The 13,956-nt window shown below is 32.3% G+C and overlaps 1 protein-coding gene across 1 annotated transcript in view; it reads right to left on the bottom strand.

Annotated features, from left to right (window-relative positions):
- Positions 1–1,451: 1,451 nt before the first annotated feature.
- LOC126808831 (heparan sulfate 2-O-sulfotransferase 1) overlaps positions 1,452–13,956 on the bottom strand; it is a 142,353-nt gene continuing 129,848 nt past the window's right edge. The window contains exons 6-8 of the mRNA XM_050533821.1: positions 8,204–8,301; positions 7,419–7,576; positions 1,452–6,534 (exon numbers count right to left, since the gene is read on the bottom strand). Coding sequence (XP_050389778.1) covers positions 6,314–6,534; positions 7,419–7,576; positions 8,204–8,301 — 477 coding nt within the window. The 3' untranslated portion in view covers positions 1,452–6,313. The remainder of the gene's footprint in view (positions 6,535–7,418; positions 7,577–8,203; positions 8,302–13,956) is intronic.

Here is a 13,956-nt window from a genome sequence, read left to right as displayed (position 1 = left end):
TAGACAATATGATTGAGACAAAATTTATATTTTTCTGTTTGGAACCTGGATCAAGGTCGAAATGTGGGTAAGAACAGCAGATTCCAGTACCCTACATCTAGCCACGGCTGTATGATGAAGTCCGCCATTGGAACTACATTCTATTTCCTGGATTACCAATGGCGTTGCCCATGATGATGCCTTTGAAGAATGTTTTATCATACAAATATTTCAAAATCTGAAGCTGTTTTTCTTTCAAGTTTATCCAATTTTCTTCAAACAAGGACAACTTTGCACTGAAAATTCTAAACACGCTTCGAACAACGCAATTTTGATAACTTCTTTTTAAAAACGGCAAGTTTTCCTAATAAGTAAACCGGTGCCGCATCGCAATTGTATAGGTGTAGGTACATATCACTTACCGTCATACATCTGAGGCTAGATGTAGAGTAACGGAATCTGCCAAGGTTTGCCAAGGTTTGCCGAGTGGGTAAGAACAACTAAAAATATTGATATACTGGGTACAAATTGTTTTTTTTAACACATGCTACTACTGATTGTGATGTGTGAAAGAAATGGACTCGTAGAACTTGTAACACCAATGTTTCTAAAAACAAGTGGTTGCCATGCAAGATACGCCCATATTTTGCAACAGATGGACAGAGAGCAAGCTAAAAAAAGGGATTTTCGTACAGTAAGGGGTCATAATCTAAGATGTTACAGTCCTGCATGTGTCGATATCAAAAGGAACCTGAGATCTTTTGGTTATATACATATATTTTAAGTTTCATCAAAATTGTGACCTCTTAAAGTGTCCACAAGCCAAAAATCAGGGGCCATAATCCATGAAGTTACAGTCCGATACATATGAAAAGGAGAGAGAGAGAGAGATGGGGTTTAACATCAACTCGACACAACTAGGTCATTTTGGGACTAACATATGGTTTAATTTTATTTCAATAATTCGCTTGCGCATAGGGGTCTTTAGCAGTGGGAGGACCCAGAGAAAACCCACGAGGTTGGACAGGCGACCCTACTCCTTGTCACGTACAACCGGGGATTCGAAACCACGCCAGTCGACTGAATGACAGACTTTATGATACAGCGCGCGCACGCTAACCATTCAGCCATCCAACCCCCCATTATGAAAAGGAACCAAGAACTTTGGGATATAAACCTATATTTCAAGTTCCGTCAAAATTGTGACCTGTAGAGTGACCACAAACAAAATGTGAACAGACAGACAGACTGGGGCGACAACAATCTACTCCACATGAAAATGTGGTCATAAAAAAATATCCAGATATAAAATAAAGAAAGAGATTTATATGTCCATCATATTCCAGTTCGTTATTTTTCCGTACAACGCAATTTCAGACACATGTTCCCATCTTAAAATGGTCACCATATACTTTTTTTTAAAATTGTCTTAAATTGTTTCTACAGCATAAAACAACTAAAAAAAAACTAAATTAGATATATAATTAATTTTATTTGCATTTTTTAATTTTTGTCTTTATTGTGGACAAATGAACCTATCACCATAGAAATATTACAAATGTACATCACAAATAATACACCACAACATATCTACTTTTTGCCACAACTGGGTGTTTTATGCTCCATAAATGAATCAAATGAAATAACATACAAGGAGTATCAATTAGACATTTACAACAAATCAATCTTTGTGATCTTAAGCACATAATATATATATATATATATACCATAAAAAATTTGACTTGTTGAGATGTAACACACAGGAAATATTTTTAATGAGAAATAGTCATGTGTTTTACAAATATTTTTCATTTCAGACTAGATTATATATATCTTAGGTAAGGATTATTTTTGGATCAAATTAGCACTAATATTAATTAGGTTTATTATGATCAAGAATAGCATAGAATATAAAACAGAACATCTTTGGAAAGATAAACCAAATATCGCAATGCACATAATAAAATGATAAACAAATGAAAATAATAGAATAGATTAATATCTACTTGTTGAATACAGCATGAAAAAACCTTTTTGATATCTATACTTTATGGGATTAATTGCAAACAAAAACTTTCAAAGAAAAATAAATTATTTTAACTAAAATATCATTTTGCTGCAAAATCTGAGCATTTACCATAACCCCTATAGAGTATAACCATATGCATTATCTACACAGTATAATATTTTCTATCAGCCATCAGCCATTTTCTATCTCCCTTTATTTTAAAGAAAATAATAAGTTGACAGCCGGTTAAGAAAACAGGCAATCCCTGAGCGTGAAATAATTTAAAATAAATTGTTTCTTGTGGCTCTTCATATTTCCTGGTACATACTATATTAATATGGAAGAAAACTAAAGTAATGCTAAGCAATTAAACATTATTGTAAAAGTTCTAAGAAACTGTCATAAATATAAAGGTAAAACTTCTACAACACATCCATATAAACCTTTTAAATGTTTAACCAGCGGCTGCCAGGCAGGATACGCCCACATTTTGCAAGAAATGGATAGAGAACAAGTTAAAAACAAACGCGATAATCCAGATAGTTATGGTCTGAAATGCGCAAATATCAAAAGGGACTGAGATCTTTCGGATATACAGATATGTTTTAATTTTCATCAAAATCGAATAAAAATTATAACCTCTAGAGGGTTCATAACCTCCTTATTAAGCATACTTTTACACAGAAGAGCGGCCATTTTGTTCGGCAGTTTTATTTCAAGTTTCCCGAAATTTGAAATTCAACCTTCATTATGGTGGAATGGTGATACATTTAAACAGTTTTTAAAATCAGAAAAAAAATTGTGACCTCTAGAGAATCTGCAAGCTAAAAATGTGATTTTTCTAACAAGCAGGGGCTATAATCCAGGAAGTTATGTTCGGATATGCGCGAATATCGAAAGGTACCAAGATCTTTAAGTTATAAACTTGAATTTCAAGTTTCATCAGAATCGGATCAAAAATGTGGCCTCTTGTGTGTCCACAAGCTAAAAATGGGATTTTTTGTATAATCAGGGGCTATAATCCATGAAGTTATGGTCCGATACATGCCAATATCGAAAGGAACCGAGATCTCTGGGAGATAGACCTATATTTTAAGTTTCAGCAAAATCTGATAAAAATTGTGACCTGTAGATTGTCCACAAACAAATTGTAGACGGACAGACAGGGGCGACGGCATAATACGTCCACATGAAAATGTGGGCGTATAAAAAATAGGACCCTAGTAACAACTACTTTCTGGGCTTTACAAATGATTTCTAGACAATTAAAAGCCAATTATCTTTTAAGGTAAAAGAATTCTTGATATTGAATCCATATTTACAATCACACCTGCCTAACAAGAACACTCTTTTTGAATAATTGACTGACCTACGTCAATAACATATCTGCCATTTTGATCGATCCATCTACCAAATGAGGTACATATTCTAAATATAGGCTCATTATTATTTTGGATGTTAAACTTAATCAGATATAAATACCTGGTTACTTTTATACTTCATTTAAATGCAGTTTTAATGAAAATCATTTGAAAGTTTGCAGTGGTCAATTAACATAATATGGCATATAATTTGGTTAATTGTAATTGATTTTAGGCTTAGTTTATATCATTATATCATAAAACATACAATTAATGAGTGTTCAGCACTAAAAAGATGTGTAAAATACATGTACATCGATCAATTTAAAGCTTTTGGCCGGCAAGCACTAAAAAGATGTGTAAAATACATGTACATCGATCAATTTAAAGCTTTTGGCCGGCAAGCCATTTTTGTCATATCAGATTCACTGAACTTGTGTGTGATAATTTTTGCAGTTATTCACTGAATTATGTGTGTGATATTTTTTGCAGTAATATTAATTTAATAATCAATAACTCAACAATTTTTGTCCAAGACTGCATTCACAAAGCAGAGGCTTCAAGTAGTAGGATTCTGGTAAAAAACTGGGAACTTTTCTTAATAAATGTTGTTGTGCGCCATACTGCAATTTCCTGTGTTTAATTTACTATAATGTCTATTGCAGCACCATCTGCTATATACAAATTTTAATCATGTCTGTAGGAACCATAATTTTGGGTAATTTGCTTTGGAAAAATGAATTTGAAGTCAGTATGATTTCTTTGTTGGAGAGACTGCACAATCAGATCAGGTATGTTCTGGATCAAAAAATCAGCCTGCAGTTGCGATTACATGCTACCCTAAAATAAATTTAGGTCAAAAGTAGAAAGGTGAAATATCAGAACTATTTATATACATAAATTGACATATCTTTGTACTACTCGCATCATATAATATATGTATATATATACTTACATGACAACTTAAATAATAATAATTAAAAAAAGATGAAAATATCATTAACTTTGGTTTAAGAGTATCACATCATTCATTCAAATTACTCATTTCTTACACATTCAGTCATTTTGAAACATTTCCATGCACTCACCCATCTGTTCATTTACTCTTGACTAAATATATACATCTTTATGTCAATTTTAACAATTCAAAACATAATTCACTTCATCATCAAAAATTTAAAACATCCATTTCCATGTGTGAAAAAAAAATCACATCAAGTCAAAGCACAAAAAAATTCATAAAAGTTCAACAAGATCAAAATTAAAAATATCGCTAATATAGCAATTATACCTTAAAATTTTCATTTATGCAAAGCAAAGATTAAGTTTTAAAAAGGATTAAAAGTTCCATAATAAAAGATATTTCCGAAAGTTTTAATTAGCACACACCATTTGTTTATTACTAAAAATAAATCTATTTTTCCAACATCATCTACTTTAAGTGGATTTTCTCTGTCAATCAGAAGCACATGAGTTCTCAATTAATCATATATTTAAAGTTACAATGATTCAAGTTAAATACAATATCAACACTAAATATAATCCAATAAAATATGCACATCGCTTTCATACACTGTCTATTTACATTATTTTATATACATCACAAGCTTGTAGTTCGAAAATAATAATATATATTTCCTTTTTTATTCATATAAAGTATTATTCTTTAAAAGGTTACCTTGGTGTCAGTATCTGTAATTTTAAAAAGACATAATCTGCTAATTATCTACTTCACATACAGACAAAAATATTTTGTATTATAAACCAAAACAAAGTCTGATATTTTTGAAAAACAAAATTTTCTAGGGACCATTCTCAAAATATATGTAATTGTATAATTCTTGGAAGAATAATTTCTTAATACTTTTATCTAATTATATAAATGTTAATCGATATGAAAAAGAATGTTCCAGAAGGTTTATTTCACAAGCAGGACCATCTTCACATTTTCAAATGTGGAAACAATGTACCACCTGATGACTAGAATAATGATAATCATACAGCACTGACTGCATCCAATCAAATTACCAATCATAGTGAAGATGAACCAGAACTATCATAATCAAATGACTTGTGTTCCACAAATGATACTGAAGTAACATGCATTTTATTGTGCAATTATTTCTATTTCACTTTTGAATAACTTACTTAATCTTTGCACAACCCAAAACTGGACTTATTTTGAGTAAATAATTATATGTACAACCATTCCTATAGTCTTGATCACTCCAGCCCAATTTGTCTCTTTGAAATTATTTATATGAATATTAACAAAATTGCGTAAATGTATATGGCAACTGACTGCCATGCGATTACTTATGGGAACTCATGTCTCAATCAATCAGTTATTGACAATTCACAATTTTTTGTCTGGCCAATATCCATTGCAGTAGAAGTGGAAAGTATATGGTTTGCATGATCTATGATTTCTAGAAAAATAAAGTAAAATTCATCAAGTTATTTTTAAAATCTTTTGTAAAATTAAGAAGAAAGACTGATTTCTTGAGAAAGTTAATTAGCAAAATTGGTATTTGCAAAAGATTTTGGTAAATGGTCATATAATCTGGATATATTTTCATAAACTTCTTTCACAGGTTACAGGTCTTTGGCATGTATATGTATAACAATATTTGACATTATTATATAATAACATCAATCATTTCTAAACCAATCACACATGGTTTTAAATATAGTCAATAAAACTGACCAATAAAAATTATGTGAATTTTTCTAGATGACCAATCATCATCAATATTACAATCACATAATTATTAACTACTAAATTTTCCTGACTAATTAAAAAGGTTTTTATACACTATATATGAGGTACCAAATCAACCAATAAATACCATTGATACATACTGCATTGGTAGCCATTTTGGCTTTGACTAAAATAACTATTCCTTGAGTTTGAACATTGAGTGGATAAATCTTGGATAAATCTGTCTTTTAATTTTCACATTTTCTATCTTGGGCGTATCTTTTCAAACATAAATCTGTTTCCTTTTTCTACAAATTCTCCATTCACTAAATCAAATGTCTGATGTTTAAGGAAGTGGAATTGCTCCACTGCGAATTCATAAAACTCATTTTCCATGGCCCAGATTTTTGATTCTCTGATTTTGTCCACAGTTTCAGGCAATGGTGTGATTTTCTTGGTAGTTTTTCTCAGGTGAGACTTCCTTCCTGTAATACACAAGACAAAATTGTGCTTAATATAAATCAGAAAGGAAAAAAAAAACAATTGTCTGGTTGACTTCCTATGGCTAGAAGATAAGTCAATAGGAATCAATACAAAGTGAGAAGGGAATAGATTTGGATCAGCAAATTTAAAAAAACAGAAGGAAATAAATCATCCAGAACAATTTTTAAAATTTAAGTCATTAAATATAAATATACTGTGAAAATTCCCCACTATAGTTCAGTTTATTCCCTTCTAATTTACCAACCTCGTGGGTTTTCTCCGGGTCCTCCGGTTTCCTCCCACTGCTAAAGACCCCTACGCGCAAGCGAATTATGTAAATAAAATTAAACCATATGTTAGTCCCGAAATGACCTAGTTTGTGTCGAGTGGACGTTAAACCCCATTTCTCTCTCTCTCTCCCCTTCTAATTTACGGTTGTCTATTCAGATTCTCATTTATCTAAAGACATTTCTTTGTCATTAACCATGTGCAGTTGGTGATTGGTTGACTTTAGATCAAACTACCAATCCAAGACTACGAAAAATTCAACAAAATCTTTTGAAAGGCTTTGATTATCAAGACATTTGTTGAATGGCTATCTAATCAAGGTGAAAGGTATTTTCCATACAACCCTCACATGCAAAGAACAAACATTTCTTAACAAGTCTCTAGATGTTAATGGAGTGACAACCTGATATACGAACAAATATAACATCTTGTTTAATTAGATTGTTTAGGACTGCAATTCATGTTAAGCAATGGATCATTTCCGATACCCTCTTGACTCCACGGCTCAATCCTTGCACATAACCATGAGCTGTTTTACAAAATAGGATGGTAGCAGATCTAAAGAGTAGCTGCAGTTAAAAAACAAAGTAAATTTTACCAGAATTATAGAGCTGAACAGCTCCTTTAAAGAAGCGAGGTAAAGTGGCTTCTAATATGGCTATAAAATCACCCAGTTCTTCTGTTACACCCACAACCAGATAATGATGAATAAGATTTTGCTTGGCTTGTTCTAGTGCCCACTGACTGCCTGGAATCCTGCGATCACAAAGAAGAAAATTATTATCATTTTAAAATACTTTTCAGGTGTCTGGAAAATATGCAAAGAGATTTCAGCAGTTCTGAGACTGTCCCTATATTAATAGCCCATATTATTATCACAGGTATCTGATACTGACAGGAACTAGAAGAGTAAATATTACTTATTAGCTTGTCACATGATCAAGAGTAAATATTACTTATTAGCTTATAATTTTATTAATTATATAAGTAATCATAAGTATGATCAAAAACTTATTTTTCCTTCAACTTAAAATCTAATATTGACTCTTTCTATATATTTATTTCGCTACATCTTCAATCAATTTAAATCAGCATACCCCATGGTTATTTTAATTTTAACCATGACAAATGACACATTTGACACCAGTACAGATTTTTCACAATCATTACAATGTTGGGGCTCTGTAGCAGTGGTATCAATATCAATACTGATGATAGGTATCAGAAATTTTTGATTGCATACAACTTATATGGAACATAATAAACAGGAATGTATAGAAACAACATACAGATATTACGTCATTGAGAAAGGAGCCCAGCCATGTTTTAGTTTTGTACAGCAATTCATTAGATTAGAAAATCACAAAATAAGCCCATACATACCAGCACTCTGCCACATGACCACAGAAGAATGGAATCTGCAACCAGAGATTATCTGCACTACAATCATCTCCAGATCTCTTGACACAATCATCAAAGGTCTGAAATTATATTAACAAATAATAATGTATCAATAGGCATTTTTGAAATGATACGATGCATATAATAAATTAACTTTGTGATCAAATGAGGAAAGCACAAAAATGCACCACCTGAACAGAAAAGAAAGGTTGCCAGACAACGAAACATATGCCCATGACCGCTATAGTCGTCCGGGCAGTCAACAAGAGTTGTCACATACTTTTTCATAAGTAATTATAACAAATCATTAGAATTTGTTTGGCTTCTAGTTCTGCCCTACACTAACATTTAGTATACAGAACATTTAATATCTAGGGTCATAACTCCAGAAGTAATTATCTGAAATCATTGAAAATGAATAGGATTCTTCGTCTCATGACCTTAAACTTTAAACACTGTGTATAAATCTGTGTATAAGTCAATCAGATATCAACTTTAGTCTCTAGAGTGTCCACAAGATTTTCAATGTGATCAAGGGCCATAAGTCTGACAAAAATTATCGGAAATCATTGAAAATCAATGGGATTCTTCGTCTGATGACCTTAAACACTGTGTATAAATTTAAAGTCAATCGGATAATAACTTAAGCCTCTATTGGTAATCAACAACCAAATACTTATGTACATATTATAAGATGTATCGTAAATAGTTGTAGTATCCAGCAGTAACTGGACATAAACTGAGTTCAATTACAAACTACATGTACCACCAACATTTCTGGACTAGGAACTGATCACAATGAATATGCATCTTGTTGTTCTTGTTGTTGTTCTTGGGGATGACACTCTTTGAAGCAGTCTGAGGCTTTGCCAAATGAAGTACAATCGACATAAAACTTGACATTCAATTTCAAGGTGGCTGTGACCATGCCACACTTGGTTCCTGGTCCATAGTAAAACTGTACATGTTCTTTTAAATTATACTATCATACTTAAAAGGTTTAGTTCTAGATGTATGAATGATATAAGTTTGAAAACAAAACCTCAAAGTTTCATAAAGATACCATGAAAGGTTTCTGAATTGAGCTCCAGAATAATAATTGCATACCAAAAACTAAGCCAAATATTTTCCAGAGATTTTAATCTGAGCCATTCAGATTGAAATAATAAACCAACTTCTAAAAATGCATCCATCAAAAGCATTATTATAATATAGTGAAGTCCCAGAATACTTTTTAAAACACACTAGATATGTGTATTTTGAGAATTTTTGGAAATACAGAATATGTCAATGAATTTCAAAAGAACCTGCGATATTTAAGATTATTACAACTATAGTAAAGGTTCAAAGTTGAAGGTAATTGATTCTCACACATGAGCAGAGAATATGGCATGATGCTTGTAGACTGGTACATTATCAACTTCTAGCAACTTATTCCTGCTCAATGTTAATGAACCTGTTAATCTGATCTGTCAAACTTCGCTATTATCAATCAACAGTCTTAATGGAACTTGGTAATCTGATCTACACAGATCACTTAGTGCCTGGGTGATCCAGTCTAAACAAGACTTATACTACTACCTTCAATAACAGAGCCACACTCTAGGTCTAGGGTCATGACCTCATCGTCAGTAATGACCCATCAAAATGAATAAATATTATGAAGACATTTCCTCCTAGATATACTTAATGATTTGGCTATATCTAATGGAGTCATCCTTTACTTCTAGATGAAACATTCTAAAACCATTGTCACAAATACTTAAATATTTCCATATAAAAACCTTCATATAACACATATTTCAAAGATTTAAAATTGCTGAATGCTTTTGTACAATTTCAACGAGCTTTTTTCAAACATATGGCCGCTTTCATTACAATTTCAGAACTTTTGCAACTTGCATATATTGCTTTCGTAAAGTTTATAGAATTGGAGTTCTATCTTTTAAAATTCAGTAGACACTACTATACTATTAAAAATGTATGCAAATTTTTGAGAAAGTTTAACTGTCTACCTTTTGATTTTAAATTCATACTTATAATGTACATACTTCCTTCCGTGGGGTAAGCTTTATTCCAGGGTGCACATGTCTAAAGAGAAAATATAAGGAGGGGAGTGGTAAATTCATCCTTCTTTAGAAAATATGCCATAGATATGACCCAGTAAGCAAGGCTCAAAGAACAATAGTATCAAGTTCTTGTTATTTAGCAACATGGATTGAATGATTTGAGTCTTAGTCCAAATATGTCAAAAAGGGTTAGAAATTAAGGGTTCATATATTCCACCAATAATACCCTAGAAGAGAACAGTGCTACCCAGTTAGCATCACCACAGCTAAATGAGATAAGTTTGATATGAATGCGTCTTATGTAAAGGTGTAAATCTAGGCTTCTCTTTGAATCAGAATATCAAATTTTTTTACCATGGAAGCGAGGGTGACATGACTAGAACATTGTCAGATTGTAGAATATTAATTACACAGAATGTCAGTATTAAACCTAAATAGCCGCTTATTAGAAACTATCCACCTTAATAATCTGGTCAGTTGTTGTCTTAATTAAAGTCAGTTACAGTGTTATATATCACCACTGGTCTTAGTTAAAGACAGGATTAATTAACTTGTCATGAGATAATGAAAAAATAAGAATAGTTCCATCATTAACTATTGACAATATTCACTACCTGTACAGTAGCTCCATAGATTAGGAGAATTATTAAGGAGTATTACTAAAGCTATTGATCTTATATCCCTTTTCACTAGATTAAATACAAGATTCTTAGAATGTAAGATGGGAATTTGCTTTTCTTTTCTCTCCTTTGTTAAAGCACATTAAAGGCACAGTAAGCCAGATTGTTCAAATGTACCAGTAAGCTTATCTCAGTTGTAAAAAAATATATACTACTAGTATTTTAATGTACAGACTGTTGTTCAAATGTACCAGTAAGCTTATCTCAGTTGTAAAAAAATATGTACTACCAGTATTTTAATGTATAGACTGTTGGTGATAAGGGATATAAACTAGAAATAAAGATAGATTGCCAAGCAACGAAATATACGCCCACAGCAGCTATATCGTCCGGGCAGTCAACAAGAGTTGTCTCATATTTTTACTTTTTTTGGTAATGAAACATTTATAATACATTAAAATTTGATTAGGAGTAACAACTCATTAAGTAATTATCCGAAAACCATTAGAATTTGTTTAGTTTTTATAAAGTTCTGCCCCATGCTAACGTTTTGTATACGAAACTTTTAACATCATGGATTTAGCTGTTCAAGTCATAAAAATTCATTGAAAATCAATATACTTGTTCGTCTCAAGACCTTAAACTCTGCGTATCAAACTGAAGTCAATCAGATGATAGATTTAGCCGCTAGAGTGTCACAAGATTTTTCAATGTAATCAAGGGCCATAATTCTGGCAGTAATTATCGGAAATCGCTGAAAATCAATAGGCTTCTTCGTCTCATGACCTTAAACACTGTCCACAAGATTTTTTGAAGTGATCAAGGGCCATAACTTTGGCAGTAATTATCGGAAATCGTTGAAAATCAACAGGGTTCTTCGTACCATGACCTCAAACACTGTGTATAAATTTAAAGTCAATCGGATATTAACTTTGAACTTTAGAGCGTCCACAATTATTGGAAATCGCTGAAAATCATGAGGCTTCTTCATATCATGACCTTAAACAATGTGTATAAATTTGAAGTCAATCAGATATTAACTTTGACTTCTACAGCATCCACAAGATTTTGTGAAGTGATCAAGGGCCATAACTCTGGCAGTAATCATTGGAATCACTGAAAATCAATAGGCTTCCTTGTCTCATTACCTTAAACATGGACGGACGGACGGAAGGATGGATGGACGTGGGCGACGACGACAATATACCACCCACATTTCAATGTGGGCGTATAAAAATCATAAGAATGGGCTGGCTTGTAGCATCAGGATAGCAGAATTGTTTTTTTATTTGTGTAAAATCAACAGAAACCTAAATAACCATAGCAATACCACTGGTATTGGTATATTGTGTATTGTCCATGGGTTTGTCTCGTGTAATTGTTTATGTGTGTGGGGTCCTTCTGCATTTACTATTAAACTCTGGCATGCACCTTTCCACTTTGAGTGAAGGAAAGATATAAACATTATAACAAAACATACGCCCACAGCAGCTAAATCGTTCGAGCAGTCGACAAGGGTTGTCGCATATTTATTCTTTTGTAGGTAATTAGGGGAATTTAATAGACAATTTCATACAGATGACATTATAATTTTCGTCGTTTGAGGGTTCACAAGGTTCTAAAAACTAAGAGAAGGGCCGTAATTCTGGAAGTAATCTACAGAAATTGTTGAAATTCGACAGGCTTTTACGTTTTACAAATTAAAATAATGCATAAAAATTTCATACATATCAGATATCATTGTGCTTGATAACGATAAGAGGATACTTGTCGAAACGTCGTGCTATTAGAATAAAACCAGCGATTGTTTCCCATAAAAATTGTGTTCTGTTATTGTGTACCCCAATCACTTAATGCCACTAAAAGATTATATCAGATGATAACTTTTGTTGTTCGAACGTTCACAAGGTTCAACAAAGTAAAACAAGGGCCATAACTCTAGAAGTAATTGACGGAAATTGCTGACAGTCAATAGGCTTCTTCATTTCACTAATTTAAATGATGCATATGAATTTCATACAGATCAAGTGATAACTTTTGTCGTTCAAGCGTTCACAAGATTCAACAAAGTTACTCTAGATGTAATTAACAGAAATTTGCTGAAATTCAATAGGCTTGTTCGTTTTTCTAATTTAAACAATACATATAAATTTCATACAGATCGGATAATAACTTTTGTGATTAGAGCATTCACAAGGTACAACAAAGTGAAACAAGGGCCATAACTCACGGCATAATTAATGGAAATTGCTGAAATTCAATAGGCTTCTTCGTTGCACTAATTTAAATGATGCATGTCAATTTCAAACAGATCGGATGATAACTGTTGTCATTAGAGTGTTCACAAGATTCAACAAAGTGAAACAAGGGCCATAACTCTAGATGTAATTAACGGAAATTGCTGAAATTCAATAGGCTTTTTTTACAAATTTAAATGATGCATATAAATTTCATACAGATCAGATAATAACTTTTGTCGCTAGAGCATTCACAAGGTACAATAAAGTGAAACATGGGCCATAACTCTTGGCGTAATTAAGTAGTCTTTTTCTTATTGTAAAAGAAAAATGACAAAAACTCTCCTAATAAACACTAGATAAAAATAACCATCTTTTAGTTAGGTTTTCACCCAAAAAGATTTTCAAGATTCCCTTTTCTACTGGCAATGTGGTTCCTATCAAAAATTATTGAAGCACGGTACAAATATTCCAAGCCTTGCAACAGACTTTTTTTTTACTGCCTTTGCCAAATAATGTTGATGATGGTATCAAAACTTACTGATAGATGAACACACAAAACCATGCTGAAAATGGATCGAGCACAGATACATGTAGTCATTCTATGGTAGTGTAAATGGGTAGCCTACATTTCCTGAATTTTGTGGGGGGTGCCAGATCTGGATCTAGTACTTTTATGGTGCCCCGTGTAATTGTGGATTAATGACCCAAAGCATAGATAAATTCAGTTTTTTGTGCTAGTTGCCATCCTCATGTACTGGATGATTAGAAGTGGTGCATTGCATTCCTGTGATTATAATAAATAGGCA

Source organism: Patella vulgata, chromosome 1 (genome assembly GCF_932274485.2).
Source record: "Patella vulgata chromosome 1, xgPatVulg1.2, whole genome shotgun sequence".
Classification (NCBI taxonomy): domain Eukaryota; kingdom Metazoa; phylum Mollusca; class Gastropoda; family Patellidae; genus Patella; species Patella vulgata.
This window is presented reverse-complemented; position numbering and strand designations above follow the sequence as displayed.